The sequence below is a fragment of the Narcine bancroftii genome, chromosome 3 (assembly GCF_036971445.1).
Source record: "Narcine bancroftii isolate sNarBan1 chromosome 3, sNarBan1.hap1, whole genome shotgun sequence".
Classification (NCBI taxonomy): Eukaryota; Metazoa; Chordata; class Chondrichthyes; order Torpediniformes; family Narcinidae; genus Narcine; species Narcine bancroftii.
In genome coordinates this window covers 204,241,203-204,264,059 of record NC_091471.1, presented here as the reverse complement: position 1 = coordinate 204,264,059, position 22,857 = coordinate 204,241,203, and the positions used below count along the sequence as shown (strand labels likewise).

The window sequence follows — 22,857 nt, the reverse complement described above, 5'->3', positions numbered from 1 at the left end:
GCCTGGCATCAGTTTCTCAAAGACTAAATACGACTTGGATTTGAGAGAATTGCAGCAAATAACGTGTAAAATACCACAAACAAACTCTGATGGTAACCATACAAACTCTTGCGGCTCAACTAGGTCTTTTAATTTGTAGGTACACATCTCAAGATGTCTATTTTGTATAGGAAACCATTGTAGCCACTGAAAGTGTAGTGATGGTTTATGAACATGAAATAACGACACACAGTTGCTGCAGGTAAATCAGAACTCATTTACTCGAGTCACACGCGCATTCTTTTAAAACATTGAACCGCATGCACCATGTCATGATGTTATGACATCCCATGATGGTTCGCTAGACTTCTGGGAGTTGTAGTCTATCTATACCACCAGTATACGCCCCCCCTCCATAGAACTGGCACTATCTCCTGGTAGATTTTTTGGGAGGTCGACCCCTGCGTTGGACTGTTGGCTGTTGAATAGGGGTAATTTTATCAACATGGGCTGGTTTGAGCCTGTCATTTGTGAATGACAGAGTCTGCCCGGCAATGTCCAAGATGCAGGTTGACCTCGTTCATCTTATCACCCTGTATGGTCCCTTGTATGGCACCTGAAAGGGCTGTCCATGTGTTCCTCTGTGTAAGAACACATATTCACAGTCCTTCAGCTCGTATGGTAGAAAAGAAACATGTTTGCCATGTGATGATGATGGTACAGGGAATAATTTGCCTACAGTATCCCTTAGTCTGCTCAGCTGCTCTTTGGGATCCCAAGCAGACTAGAAATCCCCATTTTGTTTCATCCCCTCATCTGCCTTCAGAACTGTCTCAATCCCAATATATTTTTCAATTGATCTGCTATTGGGGACTCTTGAGAGTTTGATCAAACTTCAAGCCTTTTTACCCAGAAGTATGTTCTCTTTACTGGATGTGTGTGGAACAAATTCCCCTAGGACCACCATATACAAGCTCCACAGATGAAGTGTGAAGATCCTCTTTTGGAGTTGTCCTTATGCTGAGCGACACCTATGATAATTCATCTGCCCAGATGGGACTGTCCAAATGGACCATTAAGGCTGATTTAAGGTGATAATGGAATCATTCAACCATCCCATTGGACTGTGGGTGATAGGCGCTTGTATGATGAAGCCTAGAGCCGAACAGCCGTGATAAGGCTGTCCATAACAAAGATATAAATTGAGGACCTGTCGGAAGTGATATGCGCTGGTAGGCCGAAGTGAGCCACCCAGGAATTAAGGAATGCTCGTCCACAAGAATTCGTAGAAGCATCCGCCATGGGGACTGCCTTAGGCCATCTCGTAAACCTATAGATCACCGTGAAGAGATAGCAGGGAAACTGGAATTGGTCCCACAATGTCTATTTGGACATGGTCGAAGCGGCGAGTTACTGGTGGGAAAGGTTGTAGCGGTGCTTTTGTATGCCAATGGATTTTGACAAGCTACACAAGATCTGGCCATTTGCATGACATCTTTCTTCAGATTGTGCCAAATAAACCTGTATGAAATCAAACAAATGGTCAATCTGATGGATGGATGAGAAAGACCATGGACAGAATCAAAAGTACAATGTCTCCATGAAGCTGGAACCACTTGCCGTGGATATCCTGTTGACACATCACAAAAGAGCAGCTTTCTGTTGCCATAGATTTGAAGATCCTTCCATTGCAGGTTGGTTATCGAGATGCAATACGACTCCATCTCACCGTCTTGAGCATGGGCAGCGGCGAGAGCCGTGTAGTCAATACCATGGTCCTTAGCTGATACCTGGAGCGCAACTGAGAGGGAAAGTACATCAGCCACTACATTGTTTTTTTCCCAGAATGTGCATTATTCTGGTAGAGAATTCCAAAATGAAGGATAACTGCCACTTTTGTCAAGCTGACCAGGGCTGACACCTTAGAAAATATGAAGATCAAGTGATTATGGTCTGTGAACATGGTGAAGTATTTGCCTTCCAAAAAGTAACAGAAGTAACGAATGGACAAATATATGGCTAGGAGCTCTTTATCAAAGGTGCTGTATTTTTTCCTCTCGGTTTCACGGAGGTGGCGGCGGCTAAAGAATGCCAATGACTCCCATTGTCTATCAACATACTGCTACTGAGTGCCCCCCATGACCACATCAGACCTGTTGAAAGGCCAATGGCTGCGTTTAGGACTGGATAATTGAGCATGGTTGCTTGAGCTAATAGTTCCTTTGTCTTTATGAAAACATTTGGACTTTCATCTGTGCACTCATTAGATTTGGCATTACCAGATAGCAGATTGAACAGAAGCTTCATAACGTGAGCTGCTGCTGGAAGGAATTAAGGATAAAAATTAACCATGCTCAGGAACTCTTGCAGACCTTTGACAGTGGTTGGTCTGGGATATTCAGTAATGGTGTTGATCTTGGAAGGCAGCAGAACCATGCCCTTGTTGATGATTATATGCCCCAAGAATTTTATGGACTGTTCTCCAAAAACACATTTGTCTGGATTGATGGTCAGTCGAGGTCCGTACAAATTCTCGCAGACATCTAAAATATGTATGTAGAGGTTCCGTATGCTCTTCTTCAAGTCTGGCAAACTTATCAATAGTCTTACGCAGGGCTTGAAGGCATAGTACAGGAACATGCGATTCTGCCAGGCGAATAGTTTGAAAGGTGGAACTATCTAGCAGATGACGCCCTTTTAAATCTACCATGAATGAATAAGTTTGAAGGAAATCAGCCCTGATTAGCGGTTGTGACATTGCCACTATAATAAAAAGCCATGTGTAAGTGTTCCCCTCGAACTGAACATTCATTCTTTTGGTGCCATACATGAGTACATTGGAACTATTAACAACTGTGAGTTGGAGGTTAGGGGGTAGGATAACATGTATGGAAGCCAGTTGGTGGAAAAACACTAACCTCCAATTGTGTGTCCACCAAAAAGTTACGTTGGGATAGCTGACCCCAAACATATAGAAGGCTCATAGATTTTTAGCCAACCGTCACAGCCATTAATGATGGTCAGCCAGGGCTTTTCCCAAGAACGCACAGGATGGCAGGCTCCTAAGTGCATTGACTCCACAGTGGCAGTGGTAAAAAGACGAGGTGGAAATGTCAACGGGCCTTCTGCCTAACTTGAGACATTGCCTTGTCATAGGAGCTGGTGTGTTGAGAGCGTTGGCTTGGGAAGAAGTGTCAACAATGGAGGTGCTGGGTGCAGACAGCTGTAATGCAGTTACATTGTCCAAAGACTTTTTGGTGTGTTTTTTTTGCCAGCCACAGGAAATCTTCCTCTGCCTTTGGGCCTTCGAAAGAACTCTGCTCTCCAGGAAGAGCTATTCAAATAATATAACTGGCCATTGGCCGGATACCAGGCACAGCATGTCATCCATTAGTTCAGATGGGGCGCGGTCTCCAAAATCCTCCATGTGTGACAGTCTAGCAGCCCTCTCTCTGGGGGACATGCCATAAATTCACAGCAGGAGCACCTTTGATTGTCATACTTACACTCTCCAGGCTCCAGTGGATCGTGCAGGATGTCATTGATTCACTTGGCAGTGGCTTGGTCCAAGGTACTGACAAGGTGATAACAACAAGTCATGTCCACCTCAATCTTCCTGGGGTGAAATTCTGCCTCAGCCTGTCGAAACGACAGCTCTGGTTCCGCCAAACAGAAGGCCGGAAACTTAACAGCAACAACTGCAGTCACCAAGTGTAGCCACTAAAGATGCAGTGGTGGCTGATGAATGCGAAATAACAACACACACAGTTGCAAGTAAATCAGAACTTGTTTACTTGAGTAGCACACATATTCTTTTAAAACACTGAACCACAAGCACTACGTCATGATGTTATAATGTCCCGTGCCAGTTTGCTAGACTTCTGGGAGCTGTAGTCTATCTATAGTGCCGCTACACAATGCAAATTGCCAGTTTTCATGGGTGGCAAAAGATAAAGTCACATTGCCTACATTTGTAAAGGGCAGCAAAACTATTTGCATAATTATTCCTCTTCAATGTCCTTTTTGATCTCAGGCATGAACAAACTAATCTTATTTTCGCCAAATTGCCTCACATAGTGCATAAGCAAACCAATTTTTTTCATTGGGAAGAGAGCTAATCCATCAGTTTCCACAAGATTTCCTAATTGATTTGTCTTTTAGTGGTATTTGGATATTGCAACAGAAAGCAGATTCTTGAGTCTTGTTCTAATTTCCAGGCTGTTTGGAAGTCTGAACTCTGGCAGAAGTGTGAATGTACTGGAAAACCTGTAGATTTTTGATCTCTTGATATTGAACAAGAACAGCTATTTAGATAAACCATTCATTTTTTTGCTGCAGGAGCCACTGGTGTTGTCTGCAGAGAACAACTCACTGGTTTCATTAATAACAGCTATAAATATAAATTTGTATCTTCTACTTGACTTTAATTTCAGGATGAAATGTTGTGTTTTATTTCATGTAATTAAAATATCCATTATATGTTAGTTTTCACTTCTACATTGGAGGAAATAGCCAACAAATATGTTTTAGAGAGTTAATAATTACTCCTGCCATCTCTAAACAGCATAAGCAATGATTTAATAATCATCATGAGAAATAAATAATAGATGCCATGATTTACCTATGATTAACTAAGACACGGTTGTCCATTTTCAAGCAAAACAAAAGGATGGTCAAACACCCCTTAAAGAATTCAGAAAACATTATAAAACGAATGTATTAACAGCAACTGCAACTTAAAATTATTGCATGACTCTCCAGGGATCTCCGAAACTAAAGCTCACAACTCTGTAATCATACTCCACCTCATGCTGCTCTCTTTTAAAATAATGTATTGAAATTGCTCATAAATGTAATAAAAAATACAAAGGTCTGTAATGTTTGTGCATTTCCATAATCTGTTCAGAATTTTTAACATTCCACATTTGTTTTTTTTCACTTTTCAGCATATTTTTAGTAGTCAGAATGCTTATCATATTTGAGGGCATACAAGACCCTCCTTTTCCCCCCCCCACCAAAAAAATGTCCCATTTTGGGCACTGAAATACAAACATAGTGGAGACTTTCATCTGCAAGATGATGGCAGGAGGATACTTACCCAGCTTCAAGAAGCCCACAGAGGTGCCGTGGCTATCCAGGAAGTTGACCTCCAGCTTTGCAGACCACCTTTCCTCAGGTTGTCCCTGTTTTCTGGAGCCACCGCCGCTGTTCGCATCCCCTGGTGAGAAGACTGACCACGGTGGCCCCTGCCAGCAGTGCAACGTCCATGTTTGTTGTACATGCCAATGGTACAATCAATTGCTAGCTTTGAGGAGAGTGCTGGACATTGATGCTCCATGCTGAGCCTTTGTTTGATGAGCATAGCCCCCTGAATAAATTGAATGAGGCACGGGGCGGGTGGCAGTGAGCAAGAGGCCAGTCTAGTGGGTCCTACTTGCTGTCAAATACGGAAGTTCTTGTTTGTTATTTCTCATCTTCTGACAACATTATTTAGATATATAGCATGGTAACAGGCCATTTCAGCTCACGAGTCCGTGCTGCCCAATTCACCCCAATTAACCTACACCACCACCCCCGCCCCAATACGTTTTTGAACAATGGGAAGAAACTGGAAGCCCCAGAGAAAACCCGCGCCGACACAGGGAGAATGTACAAATTCCTTACAGACAGCGGAGGTTCAAACCCAGGTCTGCATCTGATTGCTGGCGCTGATTGCTCTAACCTCTACGCCAACCGTGCTGCCCTATTTTAATAATCTTAATATATGTAATTCAATGACCTGGAAAATAAGCCTATGTTTTTTTTTCCATTGTTTTTGCTTTCAAAACGTGGTTTCCCTTCGCATTTCAGATTGCTCCAACACTTCAATTTTATAATGACCTTACACTGTATAACATTGGACAACTGCCAGGAAGGCCCCCTCAACAGTGTTATTTAAAATCAAAAGTCCCTATCGGTTTACTTGTTGATTTTTAATTTGGTTGTAGAATACAGTACAAAGAAATTCTGCAAGAAAGATAGCACAAACAAATTCATGTTCACCATCTTTTATGGTCCTTAATACTCCTATGAAATGTAATCTCCATTGAAGTCTGAACTCTGATAGCTTTGCTAGATATTTGAGTGGTGCCATCGGTGTCACTAGCAAAATGCATCAGGCACATGTTTATCCTTAGAGAAAGAAATGATGCCTCAGCATTCCTAAAGCTAAGCTGGAAAAAGGAGTGACCTTCTTCCAAAGTTAATTTGTCATCTATTTGAGTTTCTCTAATAGCAACTTAGTCCTCATTGAACAGTTTAGTCCACCTTTAGATTGCAAAGTCTTGAGATTTTTCCTTCCCCTGACAAATTTGAAAGGTTGCCATTTCTTTATATATGTTTTGAGATATTCTTTGGAAGCTGGATACATTGAATTCAACAGTATATAATCTCTCTTTTTTAGGAAATATTAACAAAAAATAAATTGTATCAGCTTCTTGTTAGATGCTTACACATACGTTGCTTTGAAAATCTGCCTTGTGTTAATATCTGAACTGATGCTTAGAAGAACTTGATTGAGTAACAACACATTTTTTACAGCAATGCAGTTCATTTTTTCATCATCTGAGGTATCTGCAATCAAACCAGCTGAAATAGGAAAATAGAGGTACAAAGGTTGGCTTAGTATCTGAAGAAGAATCAAGAGTGTCCATAATCAAAAAAGTGCAGATGTTGGAAATCTGAAATATAAATAAAATATTCTATAAATGTTCAGCAGGTCAGATTGCACCTGTGGAGAGAGACACAGAGCTAATGTTTCGGGCCAATAACCATTCACCAGTGGGAGAGTGGATATCCAAAAAATCTGAAGTTTATCATGCAGAGAGGGAGAAGGAAGTCAGAGAGAACAAGAATTTTAGTTGTAAACAAATCTTATGCAGCAATCCCTCCAACCAGCAGTCATGGTTTTGATCCCATAATGTACAGAATTTTCTCTTCAAATTGTTAGAAAATGGGCAGATGGGCTCTTCCTGCTTTTGTTTGCAGGCCTTGTATGGTGTGCAACCTTGTATAGCAAAAAAGAAACTTACATGTTAATGTTTCACGTGAAAGAAAGTTGCTCTCCTAACAGAATAGCAATAGTAGTTTCAAAATTGTGCCTGAGTGAGGAGCTAATCATGCTTTGTGTGATAGCAAGGAGAAAAAAATATTTAATTCAGTATTTAGCAGTGATTGCAATAGTACAGACTTGAGGGAGGCAGTTTTGAAAGATGTGACTGTTGCAGGTAATAAGATTGAAGTGGTGTAACTATTGATCACTAAGTTTTCCGTAAATCACCTTGGCTTAACTGCAGCTAAATATTTCTTGTTTTTTCATTTCTTATAGCATTGCTTTTGATATCATTGAATTTGGTAACTTCTTGCAACCTGCCCTTTTGCAGGTGCTGTGAATGAGAGAATGGGATCAACAAGCTGTTTGGAAAGTATTCTGTCTGCTTTTCAAGTGCCTCATCTAAAGTTCCTAATGTGGGGAACCTTGGTACTCCTACAAACATTCTCCCTCAAATTTATATGGTGTTTGCAGAACTGGAAAAGTTAGTTGTGGCTGTTGATGCCTATGGAAGAAACAATTGATTTTAGCATATAAGAATTCTAGTGCATGAGCAATAACCACACAAACATGCTGAGAGGATGAGTCCCAAGCAGACTAGAAATCCCCATTTTGTTCATCCCTCATCTACCTTCAGAATGGTCTCAATCCCAATATATTTTTCAATTGATCTGCTATTAGGGACTCTTGAGAGTTTGACCAGACTTCAAGCCTTTTTACCTAGGACTATGTTCTCATGCTCATGAGAACAGAAATGACCCACCATTGTGAACAGGTCACAGTCTGAATTCAGAGATACATCATGGTAACAGACCCACAAGCCTGCAGTGGTCAGTTACACACGTGACTAATTAACCTACTAAACCTTTTGCTTTTGGAAAGTGCAAGGAAATCAGAGCACCCAGAGCAGTCATGGGGAGAACGTACAAACTCCTTACTGACAGCTGTGGATTTGAACCCGGGTCATTGGCACGGTAATAGTGTTGCACTTACCGCTACACAAATCCTAACATACAGAAATTTAACAAGTAAGATGTATTAAAGACCTGTGTAGAGCTTTCTTCTTATAGCTTCTATTAATTTATTATGGTCACCATAATCTTAATTTGTCACTGGTGAAATCATTAAAAAGTGCATTGAAAGATGAAATATAACTAAATGATTAATCATTTTATTGGCCACGTAATTTTATCCATCAATATTAAAGGCTGTCTTCAAAAGAAAACTGATCATCTTTGTTTCCCCACTTTGTTAAAAAACAATTAAATACCAGTTAAAATAGTTCAAAAATAGATGAAAAATAAATGCTTTTTTATTTGGAAAATTATTTTCTAATTTATTTCTGTTTCTCTCTTAGTACTTACAAACTTATGTGGACCTGTCTAGTTCCATGGATGATGATGTTGGCTTAGGCAAAGCCTATGAAGCTCTGGCCATGGCCTTACTAAGGTAGGCTGCATTTTGCTACTGCAAAGTCATTAAGGTGTGAAAAGAATTATTAGAGGCGTGTTTCCAAAATTACAGAGCAATTAAATCTGAAGTACAGTACTTCCATTTTGAATATATTCAAAAACAGATATTTAATACAGCAAAGGTCCAACTCTGAATTAGAATTTATTGTCATGAAAAAGTCACAAAATTCATCGTTTTGCGGTAGCATCACAGCTAGAGAAACAGGAATGATGTTTTTGTTTCATCCAATGTATTTTGTGTTTAAAGTTAAGCCTCAAAATGTTCCAAACACCAGAAGTGTTTTCTAATTTCACTTTTAAAAGTGTGTTAATTTTAAAATCATTTTTCATATTGTCTATTTTTTGTTTAGTTGTTTTTTGTTTAGCCAGAGATGATTCCTTATGAGAGCAGGTGTTTTTTTTAAATTTTCAAATGCTTCGACAGTGTCACAACTCTAGCATTATATATACTGCATTTATATTAAATGCAATTCAACAGTCCAGTAAGCTTCAGAATTTATTAAATTAAACTGGTTCTTTCCTAGATTAAATTTTGGAAATGACCAAAGAAAAAATTAATTTAAAGTGTTTACATTAATTCATGAAATGAAGGAAGTCGTTTAAATTTCCACCTGTCACCAGTCCCATTTTCTTCTTGCTAAAAGCTTTGCTCCTCAAACTTGGTGGCACAATTGGCAACCCCCCAGAGTGACTGTTTTCATCTCTGCTATATTTGATTTCTCCACACTGAACAAATGATTAAGTTTTCATGCATTGGTTCAGCCAAAATCTGTGTTCACTCAACCACATCCTTTATTGATTACTTCTTCTGCAAACAGTAGGTCGTGTGTGATGTACATAATTGGACAGTTGTCAGGGGATAAGGGTGTTAAGAGTCCTGTTTCTCTAGCTGGAAATTGGAAACACCTTGATATACAAATAGAGTATGCCATATCTCTCCTCAGCCTTGAGACTAAGGAAATCTGTTTTCTGAGAAAATAAATTAACTCTTTAAGGCCAGCAATGCAAGTTTCTTAAAGCACTAAATTTTTTCAAACATATGTTCAGCACTACATGATTAATTCAGATTTATTGTCGAACTGAGTAAACTACAAAACATTTGAAAAATTAAGTTTCTTGATAGATTACAGCGCATATATAATTTTTGTAATTTAAATTGTTCAATGTGATAAAAAAAAGTTAGTCAGCCAGTGATTTCTATGAATTAGGATATTGCATCATACCACTGTTAAAAATGTGATCTATTTTTTTTTATATCTGCATCAATATCAACCTATTATTTGTATTTGTCCATAACTCTGGCTATATTTCTTAGTTGGGTTCTTTACATTTTTGGATGGATTCCATAGCAATAAGGATCAAGGTTCAGAAGATTGGGCAGCATAAAGGAATGTCAAATGAAGTACACAAGAAAATACAAGCAAAACTAGGTCACTAGTCCCCAAAGTCTTTTCCACTATTTTGGCTTCAACTTTTCTATACCAGTTATGCATTACCCTCAGTTCTTCAGTCTTTCATCTGTTTATCTATCTCTACCTTAAATATGCCCAATGACTAACCTTTATCACCTTCAGTGGTAGAGAATACAAAAGGTTCACTACCCTTTGTGAGAAGGAATTTGTGTGCACCTTAGTTTTAAATGACCCTCATTTTGTACCATGTCCCATTGTTTGTGAGTCACCGCTGGTAAGAACATCCCAAAATTTACTCTGTCAAACTCTTATTTTTATAATAACATCCATTGTTCTTTTAAACTCCAGGGGATAGAGACCAAAACTATCTTGCCTCTCTTGACAGGACAACTTTCTCTTCCCAGAAATTAACCTATTCATTCTCCTTTGGACTACCTCCAATGTTAATGGAAGGACAACAGTCTGTCTGGATTGGGAGCAGAATGTCGAGCACCATCACACTAAATACTAGTGCACCTCAGGAGTGTGTGCTCAGCCAACTCTTCTTCAAGCTACTGACGCACTACTGCATCCCCAAATACAGCTCCATAAGTATTACGTTAGCAGATGACAACAGTAGTTGGCCACATTGGTCGTCAAGTCAAATTTATAGTCATTGGATTGTACAAGTACAACCCAACAAAACAGTATTCTTCAGTCCTCTGTGAATAACATGCAGACTCACAACCAGACATAACTCACAGACAAACAGGACAAGCATTTCATCTGTACAAATAAATAAGGTTTTGTACATATGGGAGTCTCAGATGGTTCATGTGAGCAGTTCCTTTGGTTGTTTACCATTCTCACTGCCCATGGGAAGAAGCTGTTCCTCGGCTTGGTGATGCTACTCTGATACTCCTGTATCTCTTCCCCAATGGGAGCAGCTGAAAGATGCTGGGTGCAGGGTGGAGGGGATCCTCAAAGATTTTGCATGCGCTCTTCAGACAACAATTCCAGTAGATCACGTTGAATTTAGGGAGGGAGACTTCAGTGATCTTCTGATCCATTTCTCTGCAGCAACTGTACCACACTAATGTAGCCAACCAGTACACTCTTGGTAGAGCTCCTATAGAAGGTGGACATAATGGTGGCCGGTAGCTTTACCCACTTCCCTCTTCTCTGGAAGTGCAATCACTGTTGCACCTTCCTGACAAGTGATGAGATGTTGAGTGTCCATGATAGGTCACTAGTTAAGAGAACTCCAAGGTACTTGGTGCTCTCCACTTTTTCTACTACAGAGTTGTTGATGTGTAGTGGAGGGTCCTTCTAAAGTCCACGATCATCTCTTTCATTTTTTCCACATTGAGACTCAGGTTGTTACTCACACCATTGATATTTTCCTCCTCTTCTCTGTAGAACAACTCATCGTTGTTGTTGTTGATGGGGCCAGCTACTGTTGTGTCATCTGCAAATGAATTGTTAGAACTAGATCTTGCGATTTAGTCTAGGGTCAGCAGCATGAACAGGAGCAGGTTGAGCACAGAGCCTTGAGATGTGCCAGAGCTCAGCGTGACTGCTTAACATTCAGCTACCAACCCAGAGTGTGGTCTTTCCTTTAGGAAGTTCAGGATCCAGTTAAAGAGAGGGTGTTGAGACACAGTGAGGACACCTTCTCCACCAACCTCTGGGGAATGGTCATATTAAACGCCGAGCTGAAGTCAATAAACAGCAGCCTGGCATATGAGGCGTCGTTCTGCAAGAGGGTCAGGACTGAGAAGGGATAAGGCTATAGCATCATCTGTGGAACGGTTTCTGCAATAGGTGAATTGAAATGGGTCCAGCGTCTCTGGGAGGTGTGCTTTGATTCATTCCATCACCAGATGCTCAAAGCATTTAAAATGATGCCACAGGTCCATAGTCATTGAGGTCTGTTATTGTCACCCTCTTGGGTACTGGGATGTTGAAGATGTCCATTAAGGCCTCCATCAATTGGTCTGCTCAGTCCTTCAGTACCCAACCAGGTTTGTTGTCTGGTCCCACTGCCTTGTGTTGGTTCAAAATGGATAGGGTTCTCCTCACCTCGGCTGTGGTTATGTAGGGGGCCCATTCTTCAGGGGGGAACATGGAGATTTCTTTGACATCATACTCTTCTTCTCATCAAACTGTGCATAGAAGATGTTCATTCTGTCAGGAAGGAAGACATCATTGTCCTTAACTCGCAAGGTTGACGTGATCAGTTTATAGACTTGATCTCTAGCCACATGTGTCTCGTGTCACACAGCTGTCTGTGGATCTTCTATACACATCCACACTTTGCCTTCTGGATTGCACGGGAGAGTTCAGTCCTGGCTGATCTTAGTGCCACCCTCCACCCTATCCTGAAAGCAGAATCACAAGCACTGAGAAGTCCCAGACCTTTGCATCTCACCATAGTTTCTGGTAGCCCAGGTTTTAAAGCATTTGATTTCAGTGACATCCTCAATGCACTTGCTGATGTGGCCAGTCGCTGATCTTGTGTACTCCTTAGTGGTTATGTGACCATTGTAGGTGGCCACCTCCCTGAAACAGCTCCAGTCTGTGGTTTCCAAGCAGTCTTCCAGTGCTGCTGTGCCGCCCCCTGCCCCCACCCACCACCTGATCTCCCTGAAAACTGACCTATAGTGGTCTGTATGCTGGGGCCAGCATGACAGATATGTGATCCAAATATCCAAGGTGGGGCAAGGTGCAGCCTTGTGTGCACCAGGGATGTTAGTGTAAACCAAATCTACGGTGAAGTTCACATGCTGTTGCAAGTGGTAAAACCTTCTTCAGGTTGGTGTGATTGAAGTCACCATGCGAATAGCAAGTCTGGGATTCACAGATGGCACCATAAAGCTCCTTCATGGCTTCACCCTCATTAGCAGTAGGCAGAACAGAGACTACAGCAATCAGTGAGGCCAAGAATTCCCTAGGCAGGTGGAAGGGTCTGCATTTCACCAGGAAGTACTTGACTGAACAGAGAGACATCACAATGGAATAATTGGAACACCAGTTCTCATTGATGTAAATGCACAGTCCCCTCCTCGAGCCTTGCCAGAAACAGCGGCTTCTCTATTTACCCTGAAGGAGATAAGGCCATCTCCGGCGAGTTCCAGGCCCCCAATAAAAGTCCGGAAGACCCTGCGGCAACTCTTAAGAACTTGCAACAAAAACTGGTGTCCCTGGTCCTTCGGCTAGCCCAAACATAACATCCCCAAGGACTTAAAGACTTATCAGTGCGTATTCGTGAGAAGGGGCTCACACCGACTGCCCTTACAATGACCCGATGAGGGGCCCTGCAGGGTCACCGTCATGTCAGCCTTCTCAAGCAGCATCCTGGCTGGCTGCATCACTGTGTGGTACAGTTGCTGCAGAGGAATGGATTGGCAGTCAATCTACAGTACCATAAGAGTGGCAGAGATCACTAGAGTTGCTCTCCCTTACGTTGATATATACTACCGAGATAATTGTCTGAAGAGGGCGCATGAAATCATTGAGGTCCTCTTACACCCTGCACACAGTGTCATCTAATTTGCATCTTGCAGTAAACTGGAATTTACTGACTGTGTGTAGTTTAGATGGCTGGCTCTTCCCTGGGCTCCACCCTTACCTACCCCAATATAGACACCTTACCTTAGATTCACCCGAGGACTATTGTATATACCAGCCATTGATTGTAAGCTATTAAAAGTGTGTTTGTACTCGTCTCAAGTCCGAGTACAATCAGTCACATTACACATCTTTCAGCTGCACCCGTCTGAAAAGAGATATAGGAGTATTAGAGCCAGCACCACCAGGCTGAGAAACAGCTTCTGTCCATGGGCAGTGAGAATGCTGAAAGACCAAAGAAACAGATCACACTAACCATCCCAGACTCATACTCGCAAAATAATATCTATTTATTTATTTGATACATTAACACTCGTCCACATTATGTATTGTCTGTCTGGTTGTGCATCTGCATGTTTTTCACTGAGGACTGGAGAACGCTGTTTTGTCAGGTGTTAGGTCTGCTTTGTTCATGAATGAGTGAGACAAACACCAGACTGAGTCGAAATCAGGGTTCTTTGTTCTTTATTACCGGATTGTAACACTTGCGACTAACAATGTTAGTCGGAGAATGCATTCTGCCGTTATCAGCAAAATGGTGATTTTTTATACCCTTGGATACGTGCTTAGAACATCATCATATCATTACCTGTCCAATGACTAAAACTGTTGCTATCCTTTCCCTGCTAGCTTCCTGCCTCTCAATCCATCAATGTCTCTCTTATCTTGTAAGTACAAGGATGCATTCACATCTTGTTACAGCCCTGCACAGGGTAACTCCTTACACATTCCCATCTCATGATGTTTTACCTAACAGGAGTACAAGGACACCTCCCCTTCTTGTTACAGCCCTGCACAGGGTAACTCCTTACACATTCCCATCTCATGATGTTTTACCTTACAATCCCTCCTTTGTCCTCTTTAGAGGACAATCTCGCCCTGACTATGCTACCACCGCGTTACATTAGTTCGCCTATTATTGCCAAGCTCTATACGGGTTCTGTTCACAGGGTAGTTCGGCTGGTGGGCGAGGGCTCCCCCAACCCTCCTTTGCGTACACCCCCCATCCGTCACCCCGATCCCATTGCCCGTTTACAAGTTTCATCCCATTTGCCCCCAAGCAAAAAACTAGCTAACCCCCCCGTACATTAGTAAATTCCCAATTTAACATATGGTCTACAATCTAATTCATAATACTTGTTCTACAATCTGATTAATAATGTTTGTGTTACAATCAATGTTATAATATTTGTTCTACAATCAAGGTTATAATATTTAGGTTACAAGCAAGGTTAAAATTATATGTGTAACAATCTAATTCACAATCCCTCCTTCCCATCACATTCCCCATCAGACTCCAGATCGATCTCAGCAACTTTCTCCGCCTCCTGTAATGTGAGATAGTCTTGCTCCACAGCCTGCACAGCTTGATATTTCGGAGGCAGTTCATCACGGTCAGCAAAGGCTCTCTCTATGGTCCTCATGACCAGCGTTCGAATGCATGGAATACAACAACAGCCACAAGTGATAAAAATTGATACAGAAATGAACAAACCCAGCAAAAGTTGTCCTAACAATGTGCTCCATCTCCCAAACACTCCCTGTAACCAGGATAAAACAGGATTGGAGACTCCAGACTGGGCTTTTAATTCTTTCGCCAATGCCCTAAGTTTCGTTAACCCCTTAGTGAGTGATCCATCTGGCCCTGTGTTATTAGAGATAGAAGTGCAGCATAGATCTCCAAACATAGCACACACTCCACCTTTCTCTGCCAGGACCATATCAATCGCTATCCTATTCTGAAGTGTCATAAGGGAAGTTTCTGACAGTTGTTGATGTATTGCCTCAATAACGTCCCTGGTCAAATTTGCAAGGCGCTGGACATTATAGTGAATAAGGTTGATCCTATTAACATTTTTATTTACAGTGATGGGAAAAATTGCACTAAAAACAGGAAAACTTTCAAACCCAGCTGCAATCTCATCGGCTAATTTAAATTCGTCCGGAATATTCCGGGCTTGGCCAATGGCATCAATCCATACCCCATCAGGGTTCCTTCCTCCCGGCCCCAAGAGTCCAACACTCCTCCTTTTTCTCCACAGCCAACTCTCTGTGTGGCGCAATTCTAGGGAATCCTCGTCTCCCTCCTGCCTTTTGACAATCAGCACTGGCGCATTAAGGGTTACTAGAGCACACCGACCATCCCAGTTAGCGGGGAGCCAGTTGTACAGCACTCTTCCTCCACAAAACCACCAAATATCCGCCCTAGCCTGGGTCAAGCGGGTTGCACTACTGCTATGTGAGAGATCAACATGAGTCCTGCACGAGTCGCTGGGCAGCCAACCCACATGGAAAACGTGCGCTGCTGTGTTGTTGTTGGCAAAACAAGTAACATTAGTTATGCCTGTGGATCTAAAGACAGGGGGAGCTACATTAGCCGGAGCTATGGGAAACGTCTGTTCCCATATCAGACACCTATTCAGTGGGTTGGATTCTGACATTAGGTTCAAGGCGCAGTCCATAGCATCTGTCTCCTCAAAAATTGATCTGCTCATCCGTAATAATGGCCTTCCTCGGGCACAGACCCAGCAGTTCCCATACCCTGCTTGGTCCGCATATTTACCCATCTGATCTATCCAGGAGTTTGACTCATCAATACCTGTCTCAATTGCTATCTTCTCTCCCCTGGACATCTTCGTACCGTCGAATTTTCTCACTTCCCCCTCTTTCGAAGTGGGTTTAATTATGTCCTTTGTGTATGTTTGTAAGTCGAACCTCACCACTCCCCAAGGATCTTTTCCATTAATAGACACTCCAATCATTAGATAGAAGAGGTCTCCGACACCATGTTCTCTCCCTGTGCCCCCCTCGCATGTCTTAGAGCTCCATCCCTTCATATTCCACGGGTTGCGCAGCCCCGCCTTTACTGTCAAAATCAGGGGATTCTCTCCTTTCATTGAATAGGTCACAGCACCACGTATCAGGGAGATTTTAGTGAAAAAATTATAATAAGGTTTGCTGGACCCTTTGTTAAGGGGTTTTCTTATCCATCTAGTGTCGGGTCCTGTCCACCACCAAACCTCACCCCAAGACGGACAGACATGTAGACCCCATTTAGGATATCCTATTTTAAAGGCACACATGTAAATATCATATCCTCTCCAGGACGCCTCATTCTTACCACACGCTATTATACTGCATAGATCGAACTGGAAGGTGTTATCCCTGTCTTTGTCTACCTTTAGAATAACTTTGGCCCCGCAAGAATCCGAGCTATTCTGTTGACTTATCTGGCATCCCATTAGTAGTACTGCCCATAGGGCCCCCGGTATCGTCTGCATGAGTCTCATCAATTCTATCAAGGCTGGCTACGTGCTGTTTTGCCTTGGAACAGTAGGCAAAATGATGCCAATTATGATCCCCTGGTTTGTCAATTCTTACCGACCTATCTGTTACGGCGGTAACAGTGTATGGTCCAGACCACCTAAATTCAGTCCAATGTACTTTACCTGGTTTACGGATATACACCAGGTCTCCCTCCTTTACTGGAACTCCTTCGGTGTCCGGGTTCTCCTTACTAGCATTCGCCACCTGTTGTGAAACTAAAGCAACCATATTACCCAGCATCTGCATATAATGATCCAGTTCCACTTCCCTTTCTTCCCACAACTTAACCCATGCTGGATCAGTCTTTGGACCGGGCATGGGTCGACCCGTTAGAATCTCATGCGGTGACAGGAAGGTATCTTTGGCCTTCTCTTGTCGCATAGACATCAGTACTAATGGCAATGCCTCAACCCAATTCAACCTGGTCCCCCCTAAAACTTTCCCTAATTTAGATTTTATCGTTCTGTTTGCCCTTTCTACTAACCCCTGGCTCTCAGGCCTATAGACACTACCAAAACGATGTTTGATCCCTAGGTATTCTTCAACCTGTCGGATCAGCTCATTCTTAAAATGAGACCCATTATCAGAGAATATCCTGCTGGGGACTCCATAGCGGGGTATTAACTCTCGCGTTAGCCAGCCTATTACACTATCCGCATCTTCTTTCTTTGTTGGAATATCCTCCACCCATCGTGAGAACCTATCTACTGCCACTAAAAGATATCGGTAACCCTCCTTTGTCCTAAGGTCAGTACCCATATCTGTATAGTCAATATAGATCTCTTTCCACGGGGCTGTCGGTACTGGAAATCGTAAAAGCGGGTGGGGTAAGGTGATCCTTTGGTTATGCCCGTTGCAGATAGTACATTCAGCTCTAAAGTTGTCAATGTGCTCGCGTAAGTGGGGATTCCACCAATGTTGTTTAAGCGTATTATAAGTTTTGGTGGCGCTAATGTGAGTCGGCCCATGTGCTTCTTCAAATAATAGCGGGAGTAATTGACGAGGGGCAACTATCGTACCTATAGGGGAGCGCCAAACATGTACTGTCTGATTTTCATAGCTGATCTCCTGTCGAGTGGCACCGCGTTTCATCCATTCCTCTTTCTCACTTGGGCTAGCTTTTTCCTGTATTTCTATTAGGTGCTCAATATTCGGTGGGGGTCCCTCTCCCTTCTCATCTGTGTAGTCATTCAATCTGCTACAAGTCTCCTTAGTTTCAGATTCATTTTTTTTGTTATGGGACCTCAAAATCATCCCCTGTATATGTTCATGATAACCAGTAACCTGTTTGGCTGCCCTGTCAGCCGCCGCGTTTCCCTTCCCTTCCTTTGTGTTATCTGGGGAATGGCCCGCCACCTTAATTAGGCTCAGAGCCCGGGGAAGCATGACCGCCCTGACCAGTCTCCGTAAAACCAGATCATGACGGACGTTTTGTCCGGCAGCAGTCCGAAAATCCCTTCTTAGCCAGCCTGGTGCTTCAATATGTACTGCACTCCAAGCATATGCAGAGTCAGTATAAATATTAACTGTTTTACCTTCGCTAAGCTCCAATCCTCGTATGAGCCCTATCACTTCTGCTAACTGAGCTGATGCCGGTTGGGGAATGATAGAGGACTCTACTAGATAGGGTGCCTCATCCTCCCATCCTACCACTGCATAACCCGCCACATTACCCTCAGAATTTTTATGGCAACTTCCATCTGTAAATAACTCCCAGTCCACCTCCTCCATGGGTTCCTCAAATAGCTTTTCCCTCAGCTTGGAATCTACCTTGACTCTTGCTACACAGTCATGCGTCTCCATAAACCCCGAGTTCAATCCTCTAGCCATGTTGGAATAGTTGTCCCTGGGTGACCTGAAGGTGATGTGAGGACCCTTAAGGGCGTCCTCCATCTTAATGGATCTGTTGGCCGAAAAGCTGAAAGCATTAGACATTAAAAGGGCTGAGACACTGTGGTCTGTATTAACAACTAGGGGATGACAGAGAACAATATGCGCGGTTTTTTGTATCGTTCTAGCTACTGCTGCGAGGTAACGGAGACATGGGGCTTTTCCTCTCTCTACATTATCCAGTCTGCAACTATAGTAACTTAGTACTTTCCTTCTTCCTCTATCTCTCTGATACAGTACTGAGCTAACAATGCTCTCAGTTTCAGCCACGTCCAAGTAGAATTCTTTACTGTAATCTGGATTAGCCAGGCTGATCGTTCTTCCCAGTTCTTGTTTGACACGCAGAAAAACCGCTTCACGTTCTACATTCCACCTGACTGGTTCTTTAAGCCTCCGGTGACCTATCTCTGTGACCATTTCCCTCAGACTTTGGGTCAGACTCACATATCCTGGGACATATGTTCAACTATACCCGCAAAACCCCAAGAATGCCAGCATGTCTTGTACTGTAGTAGGTTTTCGATACCCTAGTATCATTTCTCTATGTGCCTCAGACATGGCCGTACCGTTTTTACCCACGAGTCTTCCTAGGAAAGTTACCACCCTCCTTCCGATCTGACATTTCGACCTTTTTACTTTAAATCCAGCCTCGCCTAACCCCTTGAGTAAAACTGCTGTCCCTGTCAGGCACTCATGTGGCGTTTTCCCTGCTAATAGTAGGTCGTCTACATACTGAATCAGTGTAACATCTTCCGGGAGCTTTAATTTCATTAGGATTTCGCTAAGGGCCTGATTGAACAGTCCTGGACTGTCCTTATAACCCTGAGGTAATCTAGTGTATGTGTACCGATGTGCTTGGTAAGTGAAAGTGAACCAGTCTTGGCATTCCTCAGCTAATTTCAAGCAGAAGAATGCGTTTGCCAGATCAATGACAGTATAGTATTCGTGCTCCGGACTCACAGCCCTAAGTGCTACATATGGGTCTGGGACTGGTCTCCCGATGGTCTTGGTAGCCAAGTTAATCTCCCGGAGGTCGTGTACCATCCTCCAGTCTTTTCTACCCTGTTTGGGAACAGGCATGATGGGCGTGTTCCACATACTGTCAGGTGCCGCCCTTAAAACCCCTGACTCCATTAACCCTTCTATCGTTCCTTTAATACCCTCCTCCTGACTGGGCGACAAGCGGTATTGTTTTCTCCATATTGGTTTCTGCCCGGGGTTGGCCAATTCTAGAAATACCTCTCCTTTTATTACTCCCACATCATAGGGCCCCGTTGTCCATATATGTGGACTCAGATTAGAAAGATATTTGTCTGAGTCTCTGTGATCAATATTTTCTCCTTCTATGGCTCGGTCTCTTTCTACTTTCTCATTCACAACCTGGTCCCATGCTTCAATATTCAGTCTGACAAATTTTCCTCCCTCCGAGGTGGAATATCCCGGGATTTCTGTCTGCCTGTATTCACACCCTATCGCTTCCTTTACCATCGGACCCAGCTGTCGAGCGTGATGATCTTTGGCAATACCCAAGGTCACATGAGGCACACTTTCCACTCCTAAGCAGAACCACTCCATTTGTTCTTCTGTCATGACAACCATAGCAGCTATTCCCTCCTTACCTACAAAGATAAATGGACAATGTATCGTTTCTGTCTTCCCTTCTTTTAGAGAGTCCCACCTCTCCTCATATTCCTGGTCCGGGTGGATGGTGTAGTTTAATGTAACATGCATAGGATCTAGTGGATAATGGTAATCCCCATACCGAGGAATACTGGCCCTCCACTCAAAAAACTGTTTAATCAGCCCTGGGCCTGGTTCATCATACAGTAGCCGACTCCAGAAAATACTAACCTCCACAGAGTCTTCTGAAGCGTTAGATGGGGTCATTACTATAAACTGTCCTCCCCTTCTTATTGTATCCCCTGGGTATGTTAACCGAAGGCCCTTCTCAGAACATTGTATGGTTATTCCTAGTTTGGTAAGAATGTCCCTTGCTAATAAATTAATGGGGCAACTTGGCACAACCAGGACAGGCGTTTTAACCCTTTGTCGTCCAAATGTCATGTCGATGTTATCTGTATAGGGCTGTGTTTCCCTTATCCCGGAGAATCCTATTGTAGATAATGTTTTGCCCGAAAATGTGCTCCCTGGGGGTTTTTTAATCACTGTCGTAACTGCTGCCCCTGTGTCAACCATAAATTCAATTTTTTCTCCATTTACCGTCCCCCAAATTTTTGGTGGCTCCCAGGGAGGCGTGATTTTTGATTCTCCAGGGCACCTTCAATAATCAAATTCAGCACCTTCCTCAATATAGTCATTACACTGAGGTGCCTGGACTTGTTGATCACTCTGCCACCCCCCGATTCTCTGGGGCCCATCAATGTGTCCACCCCTACCCCTTGCTTGTCCTCTTAAGTTTCCTCCTCTTTCCCGATAGCCTCTAATAGAGGGTAATCTTTTTCCCCTTGCTCTCCCAGCCTCCGGACAGTTCCGCTGGTAGTGCCCAGGATTTTGGCAGTACCAGCATACTGCATGTTCCCCTCTATACATTGTACCTAGCTGTCTTTCCCAACCATTTCTTACTTGGGGTCCCGGATTTATCACTGGCCCCATGACCTGTGGGACTATCTGTTGGGCCGCTAATTTAACCCCTATATGTTCTATGGCTCTCACCAATTTATCGGTTGTCTTGTCCACCTCCTTCTGGGACGCACTTTCTGACTTAGCATGCTCTGATTGACGATGTCGTTTGATTGCATGTGTCAGGTGTCTTTTCCACAAATCCTCTGACATTGTCTCTAATCCCACAATGTCCCTTAATTTTGCTTGAACCGTAGCAGGTAGTCCATTTATTATCCCATTACGAAAGTGAGCCCTTCCTAAGGGGCTGTGGTCGGGTCTTTCTCCAGTCCCTGTTTCCCATAAGTCCCATGCTCGAGTGAAATTCTCGTGTGCAGTCTCTCCTTCCTTTAGTTGAAGGGTTACCAAGGCATCCAAACTATAGGGTGTAGGAAATGTTTCTCTAAGTGCTTCCCAAAATTTATTCCGAAGTGGGTTAAATTCTATTTCATCCCCCAATTTACTGCTTCTTACAATTCTCTCTATTTGCTTCAGGGCCCCTTCTGCCTTTAATTTTATCATGATAGTTCTGACATCTGCGAGTGCTAATTGTTCTTGGCAGGTTTCTCGCTCAAAACAAGAAATCCATGGACTAGCCCCATTACTCAACGGAGGTAGTTTTTTCATTAAACTCTCTAAGTCCATTCGTGACCAGGGTACATATTTTTGAGTTCCCCGTCCCGTGATCAGTAATGGGCATTGATATCTCAATTTTGGGGATTTCTGCTCCTTCTTTACTCTTGGCATGCATTTATTTATCCCACCTCGTTCTGACTCTTCTTCGTCACTGTCACTGTCCCTATCAGCTTCCAATGTCTCAGGGTCAAAGGTATATTGGTCACGTTCATCTCTAAGATAATCTTTTCGGCCATAGTTTAGTTGTTTCACATCTTTCTCTTTTGTTCTAACTATGTCCAGGTAGGCATCTCTATTTTTCTCCCTCCCGAGTCTTTTCCTTTTACTTTCCTCCCATGGTGGATCGTATCTCGTTTCCTCATCTGTACTGCACTTTTCGTCCTTTACTCCTATTACCATTCCTTCAGCTTTAATTTCTCCTGACAGTGTTGTAGTTATCTTTTCCACTTCCTTCAATACACCTACCATTAATTCTTTTTGATCCTCACTGATCTGCCCCAGCACATTAATATCTCTGTTTAAGTTTTTAATGTTATCCTGAACCTTTTTCATGTTCCATTTCTGTATCTCTAACTCCTTTTCTATTTTCTTGGACTCCAGAGGGGTCTCCACATCTATTACTCCCCCTTCTATTTTTATTAAAGGGGCCTGTACCTCGTCTGATGTGTCCCTATTCCCGAGGTTCTTGTCACACCCCAGTGTCTCAATATCTGGATATAAGGGACGTGACTCCAGTATCCCATCTGGGGTGCCAGGGGCACCTTTTGACTCCACATATGTATAGGGCGGGGGTCTACAAGCTATTTCTACAGGGGCAGTAACA

General features: G+C 42.9%; 1 protein-coding gene across 16 annotated transcripts in view; it reads left to right on the top strand.

The window, feature by feature from the left end:
- ttc29 (tetratricopeptide repeat domain 29) overlaps nucleotides 1-22,857 on the top strand; it is a 445,918-nt gene that overhangs the window by 201,230 nt on the left and 221,831 nt on the right. For all 16 annotated transcript variants that reach the window (XR_011354088.1, XR_011354086.1, XR_011354087.1 and 13 more), the window contains one exon: nucleotides 8,427-8,518. Coding sequence is in view for 13 of the 16 variants with exons in the window: in XM_069926383.1 (XP_069782484.1) it covers nucleotides 8,427-8,518 (92 nt within the window). In the remaining 3 variants the exon portion in view is untranslated. The remainder of the gene's footprint in view (nucleotides 1-8,426; nucleotides 8,519-22,857) is intronic.